The sequence below is a fragment of the Nerophis ophidion genome, linkage group LG13 (genome assembly GCF_033978795.1).
Source record: "Nerophis ophidion isolate RoL-2023_Sa linkage group LG13, RoL_Noph_v1.0, whole genome shotgun sequence".
Lineage (NCBI taxonomy): Eukaryota > Metazoa > Chordata > Actinopteri > Syngnathiformes > Syngnathidae > Nerophis > Nerophis ophidion.
This window is the reverse complement of record NC_084623.1, coordinates 57,002,700-57,010,199: the sequence shown is the minus strand read 5'-3', so window position 1 is coordinate 57,010,199 and position 7,500 is coordinate 57,002,700. Positions and strand designations below refer to the sequence as shown.

At 36.3% G+C, this 7,500-nt stretch overlaps 1 protein-coding gene across 2 annotated transcripts in view; it reads left to right on the top strand.

Moving 5' to 3' along the window:
* The window catches only part of LOC133564772 (L-aminoadipate-semialdehyde dehydrogenase-phosphopantetheinyl transferase-like), a 26,434-nt gene that overhangs the window by 9,654 nt on the left and 9,280 nt on the right, over positions 1-7,500 (top strand). For both annotated transcript variants that reach the window (XM_061919260.1, XM_061919261.1), the window contains 2 exons: positions 2,289-2,410; positions 4,906-5,067. In XM_061919260.1, coding sequence (XP_061775244.1) covers positions 2,289-2,410; positions 4,906-5,067 — 284 coding nt within the window. The remainder of the gene's footprint in view (positions 1-2,288; positions 2,411-4,905; positions 5,068-7,500) is intronic.

Sequence of the window (7,500 nt, the reverse complement as noted above, 5' to 3'; positions counted from 1 at the left end):
TGCTTAGGCTGCTGCCCCCGCCACTCGACCTCGGATAAGCGGAAGAAAATGAATGGATAAAAAATTATTGATATCGACCAATAAAAAAACACTAATATGCTGATAGTTTTTAGACATGTTGCCCAGTCCGAGTAAGAAGTCACACTTGGGGAAGTTTAGCTTGGTTGGTAGAGTGGCCGTGCTAACAACTTGAGGGTTCCAGGTTCGATCCCCGCTTACGCCATCCTAGTCACTGCCGTTGTGTCCTTGGGCAAGACACTTTACCCACACTGCTTTAAATGTAACTTAGATATTGGCTTTCACTATGCAAAAGCGCTTTGAGTCACTCGAGAGAAGCGCTATATAAATATAATTCACTTCACACTTCACTTTGCTTGAGGATCCAATATTTTTTGCCTTGATTAAACCCAAATTAATGTTATTGTCTTGTTTTTCTGTTATTATTAACCTGGCATAGACATTCTGAACTGTTCATATCTTTGTAAGGGGTGAGAGTTTACAAAACCAGAAGTGGATCAAATACTTACCCCACTTTATGTATTGGACGTGTTCTTAGTTTGGCCACCAGATGTCGCTGTTGTCCCATCTGAGAAAAAGGTGTTTTCTTGTTTGCATGCTATCACATTGTCCATGCTGGTGAGTTGAAACTTATTACAGTACTATGAATATTTGTGTTTCATTTCTGTCAGTCACATGCCACAGCAAACTCCCATGGCGCTTCTTTTTTATCCGTCCCTTCTTTGCTCAAATCCCCGACCCAAACCTCGTCATACTTGCCAACCTTGAGACCTCCGATTTCGGGAGGTGATGGGTTGGGGGCGTGGTTAAGAGGGGAGGAGTATATACTACTTGACTTTCAGTGAATTCTATATATATATATATATATATATGTATATATATGTATATATATATAAAGAAATACTTGAATTTCAGTGTTCATTTATTTACACATATACACACACATAACACTCATCTACTCGTTGTTGAGTTAAGGGTTGAATTGTCCATCCTTGTTCTGTTCTCTGTCACTATTTTTCTAACCATATGCATGTACAGTAGATGGCAGTATTGTCCTGTTTAAGAGTGTCCCGACATTGCTGTTTACGGCAGACGAACTGCTTTACGGTAGACGAAAACGTGACTGCTGTTGTTGTGTGTTGATACCGCGCTGGGAGGACGTTAATGAAACTGCCTAACAATAAACCCTCATAAGAAACCAAGAACTCGCCCTCGATCATTCTACAGTTATAACGTCATTGGGCAGACACGCTGTTTATATTGTGGGAAAGCGGACGCGAAAACAGGCTGTCCTCACTCAGGTTCGCATGGAGCTGGAAGGGGCGTGGCCTCCAGCTCCTGTCTCGGGAGGATTTCGGGAGAGGCGCTGAATTCTAGCGATATATATATATATATATATATATATATATATATATATATATATATATATATATATATATATATATATATATATATAAGGAAATACTTGAATTTCAGTGTTCATTTATTTACACATGTACACACACATAACACTCATCTACTCGTTGTTGAGTTAAGGGTTGAATTGTCCATCCTTGTTCTGTTCTCTTTTACTATTTTTCCAACCATATGCATGTACAGTAGATGTCAGTATTGTCCTGTTTAAGAGTGTCCCAACATTGCTGTTTACGGCAGACAAACTGCTTTACGGTAGACGAAAACGTGACTGCTGTTGTTGTGTGTTGTTACCGTGCTGGGAGGACCTTAATAAAACTGCCTTACAATAAACCCTCATAAGAAACCAAGAACTCGCCCTCGATCACTCGGTTTAGCTCGGTTGGTAGAGTGGCCGTGCCAGCAACTTGAGGGTTGCAGGTTCGATTCCCGCTTCTGCCAACCTACTCACTGCCGTTGTGTCCTTGGGCAAGACACTTTACTCACGTGCTCCCAGTGCCACCCACACTGGTTTGAATGTAACTTAGATATTGAGTTTCACTATGTAAAGCGCTTTGAGTCACTAGAGAAAAAGCGCTATATAAATATAATTCACTTCACTTCATTCTACAGTTATGACGTCATTGGGCAGACACGCTGTTTATATTGTGGGAAAGCAGACGTGAAAACAGGCTGTCCTCACTCAGGTCCGCATGGAGCTGGAAGGGGCGTGGCCTCCAGCGCCGCCTGAATTTCGGGAGAAAATTTGTCCCGGGAGGATTTCGGGAGAGGCGCTGATTTTCGGGAATCTCCCGGAAAAATCCGTGAGGGTTGGCAAGTATGAACCTCGTCCTCACTCCGTCTCTTGCTCTCCTCAGGTAGCAGCACCGTACCGGAGTTCTTCCGCATCATGACTCGTCAGTTTACGCCGCACGAGTGGCACGCCATCCTGTCGGCCGGCTCCGAGCAGCGGCAGCTCGCCACGTTCTACCGCCACTGGGTAACCATAGCGACCACACAACCTTGTTATCACATTGCACGGCTGCGTGGTCCTGCAGGGGGTTGTGCGTGTGCACAATATTGTCCTCCTCTATCGCACACAGATGGAGCAGGACAGCAATGTCGGTGCTAAGTAAAGCTGCGAGATTGAGCGGGTGGCTCGGCGACGTCAAGCTCTGATGTCATCTTCACACCTTTGACTAATGGCAGAGCGCAATGGTTGCCATAGCGATTAGTCCTGTAAGACTGTTATTGTGGCTCATTGGCAACGGTGCAAATTTGGTCTTGGTTCGGCCCACACTCACACCACCAAATGTACTGCACGTATCCAGTAAGAGTTTTGAGTGCATTGTACACCGGGGGGGTGTCCAGACTCTTGGACTTGGGGGCCGCAGTGCACTACTGATGGAGAGTAACAACATGTATATTCAAGTTAAGTTAAAGTACCAATGATTGTCACACACACACTAGGTGTGGTGACATGTGTCCTCTGCATTTGAACCATCCCCTTGTTCACCCCTGGGGAGGTGAGGGGAGCAGTGAGCAGCAGCGGTGGCCGCACCCGGGAATCATTATACACACACACAGATAGTCTATGTATAGCCTATATATGTGTGTGCGTGTGTGTCTATATTTATATAGACACACACGCACACATATTTATATATACACATATACATACCAATGTACAGCCGTTGTATAGCCTATATGTATGTAAGAATGTGTGTATGTGTATATATATGTATAGATATATATATGTATGTGTCTGTATATATATGTATACACATGTGTATATAAATATATACACACTCATATAGCCTATATTTGTGTGTGTGTATATCTATATATATATATAGATATACACATACATACACATATACTGCCGTTGCATAGCCTATAAGTATGTGTGTGTGTGTATGTATGTATGTATGTATATATATATATGTGTATATATATATGTATATATATATAAATGTATGTATATATATTTCTATACATATACAGCCGTTCTATAGCCTATATGGATGTATGTGTGTGTGTGTATAACATATATATATATATATGTATGTATGTTATACACACGCTATATATATATATGTATATATATATACGTATGTAAATGTATGTATATATTTCTATACATATACAGCCGTTCTATAGCCTATATGGATGTATGTGTGTGTGTGTGTATAACATACATACATATATATATATATATATATATATTTGTGTATATATATATATATGTATATGTGTGTGTGTGTGTGTGTATATATATATATATATATATATACATATATATATATATATATATATATATATATATATATATATATATAGTGATTTAGGGCTATATAAGTAAACGTTGATTGATTGATTGATTAATTGATATATATATATATATATATACATATATATAGTGTTTCCCACAGGTCAGGAATGTATTTATGGTGGTGTGGTTGGGCGGTGGGGGGGATGGGTGGCGGCGGCGACGATGACAAAGAAGAACGCAAAGTTGGAAGATAATTACAACACTTTATGTACATATTTATATACATATTTATATAATATGTAACTACAAGATCCATTCATACACAGAGTCCCATTGCTTTTATGAGCGGTCGAGCGAGTCAAAAGCCAGAAAGAAAGAAAAAAAAAAGTATATATTTTTTTAATTTATTTTTTTTGGGTGGCAGACGTAATTCTTTCGTGGCGGGCCGCAAACAATAAATGAATGTGTGGGAAACCCTGTGTATATATATATATATATATATATATATATATATATATATATATATATATATATATATATATATATATATATATATATATATATACACAGAGCCATATATGTTGATGTATGCATGCGTGTGTGACTGTGTATGTATATACATTATATATATATATATATATATATACACACACACACAATTATATGTGTATGCATATACACATATCTATATAAAGTATGTGTGTGCGTGTGTATATATATATATATATATATTTATTATGTATACAATTATATATGTATATACACATATATACATGAAGTACGTGTGTGCATGTAAATGTGTGTGTATGTGTGTGTGTGTGTATATATATATACACACACCCCATTGTGAGTATACATACGTATGTGTGTTTGTATATATGCGTGTGTGTATGTATGTGTGTGTGTGTATATATGTATATGTATATGTATATATATATATATAAGTATAGATGTTTGTATATATGTATTTATGGTCCAATATTGTTTAAAAACTTCTAGAAGGTTGTAAACTATGAAATACTTGATTTATTGTTAATAATCCTACTTTGCAGGAATTCATTTACCACGGTCAGTCCTGGAAACAATTATTTAGACTACATTCCCTGTAGTTAGCCTCGCATGCGCCCCAATACTCATTTAGCCAACACGTTGTCATCATTTTAACTAAAAACCATAACAATTTGTTTTATCAAAAACCTTTAACTTTTGCCTCTTTCCTCAAGGCCTTGAAAGAAAGTTTCATCAAAGCCATCGGCACCGGGCTGGGTTTTAATCTGCAGAGGGCGGAGTTCCACCTGTCCTCTGAAGTGCCCACACAGACCTCCGTGATCTGCCGGACCAGAATGCACCTGGATGAAGAGGAAGACCACGACTGGGTGTTTGAAGTGAGTATGTGTGAAAACAGAAAAGCTGCTTTGAACATCCCTCTAGTGCACGCCTGTTTGGAATGTCCAGAAAAGCTCTACTTTCCATGTTGTTATATTGATCTGGACCTTTTGGGTGGAGAAATATCAATGGTGTTATCATTTTGACCTTTTCTAATTAAAATTAATTCAATGTGTTAAACATTGTTTTTAAATTGCAGTATTGACTAGAGATCGACTGACTATTGGCTTTTTGACCTATATCGGTATTGGCCCCTTTTTGTTTGATATGTTTATTTATTGATTGTGCAACTACATTAGCAGACACAATAGAAACACTAATGATGCCAGTATTTAGTGTTAAAAATAAAAAGAATAACATATACTAAGAATAAGCACGGTTCAAGCAACAGCCCAATTTTTATTTACTTTAATTGCAAAACCCAAATGCAGTGAAGTTGGCACTTTGTGTAAATGGTAAATAAAAACTAAATACAATGATTTGCAAACCCCTTTTCATTTTATATTCAATTGAATAGACTGCAAAGACAAGATAATTAACGTTCGAACTGGTAAATTTTATTTTTTTGCACATATTAGCTCATTTTGAATTTGATGCCTGCAACATGTTTCAAAAAAGCTGGCATAAGTGGCAAAAAAGACTGATAAAGTTGAGGAATGCTCATCAAACCCTTATTTGGAACGTCATACAGGTGAACAGGCTAATATGTGTTACAACAGCTACAAAAGAGTGCAGGTACTAGACTGATCTGCCTGTAGTCCAGACTTGTTTCCCATTAAATATGTGTGGCGCAATATGAAGCCTAAAATACCACAAAGGAGACAACTTAAGCTGTACATCAAGCAAGAATGGGAAAGCATTCCACCTAAAAAACGTCAAAAATGTGTCTCCTCAGTTCCCAAATGTTTACTGAGTGTTGTTAAAAGGAAAGGCCATGTAACACACTGGTAAAATTGCCCCTCTGACAATTTTTTGCAATGTGTTGCTGCCATTAAATTATAAGTTAATGATTATTTTCAAAATAATATATAATATATATTATGTTTTCTTTGCAGTCTATTCATTTGAATATAAGTTGAAAATGATTTTTAAATCATTTTATTCAATTTTTATTTACCATTTACACAATGTGCCCACTTCACTGCTTTTGGGTTTTGTACAATACTTAAAAAAAAAAAAAAAAATAAACCCAAAAATTGTCAGCATCAAATAAATAATATCAATAATTAATTATTAAAACTAAAGTGCCAAAAACAATCTAAAATGTTAATTTTTTTTTACTCGATTCTCAAAATGTATTAATCCATTTTCAATCAGAGTAAATCGTGATTTGTATGTCAATCAAGTTTTTTGGAGCACCTCTAGAAGACTAACCGCTGAGCCATTCTTTTTCAAAAATAAGAAATTATTTCAATCCAGATTGTCAGGTTCAAACACTGATGACATTTATTAAACAAGACAAGAAGCAAAGAATTAAACAGAGACAGAATTAAATTTGGCTCAATTGAGGAGAGACGTGTAGACACTGTACCTTCATACAGTGTTGTCACACGCTCTGGCGAAAGATTGTACACCTCCTCTTTTATTTGGACTTTCCCTGATTACATGGCAACAGCTGTTTCTAAGGGACAGGGGTCGTAAACAGCCATCTGCCTTTGATTAAAACAGTTGACAGAAAAGGTCGTAAAACAGTTCAAAGAAGCGGTGCCTGGAGGGGAGTCTGGTTCTGCTTCCTCTTCTCTTTGTAGATCTCGGGTCAAAGACGATATCTTTCTGTTGATTACAATACATCAGGGGCGGCCAAAGAGCCATTTGCGGCTCGCAGGTCATTTTTTAACGTCCCCACAGCACATTTTAAAAATACGATTGAAAAAATTAAAAACATAAAAAGTGGTATAAAAGAGCAAACAGGTGAAATGTAACAAGAAAATGTTGCACTGTTTACTCTGTTTCTTTCTTTAAAACATAATAATGAATCAAAATCAATGTCATGATGAATTATTGACCTATTCAAGGCTCCAATTAAATATTCCACTTTGAGATATTTGGGGGGAAATTCTGCATATTGTGCGTTTGCCATGTAAAAAATGGAGCTGTTTTTTTTTTTTAATTTTAACTAGGGCCAAAAAAAAGAAAAAACAAAAAACATAAACAATACAATTTATAATTGACGGATAGATCTGAAGTTGATTTCGAGATTATTATGTTAAAAGTAATCAGTAAAAAAAATATATAATTTATTTTTTAACACTTTAATGAGTTGGACCCTTATGGATCTCCAATAATTTTGGTGTGATTTGTTTTTAAGTGTCATTGCTAAAAAAAAAAAAAAAAAAAAAAAAGAATTAAAACAACATTGTTATGAGTTATTGACATTTATAAGGCTCCAATTCTTATATAATCTCAAATATTTCACTCAAAAATTTTATTGG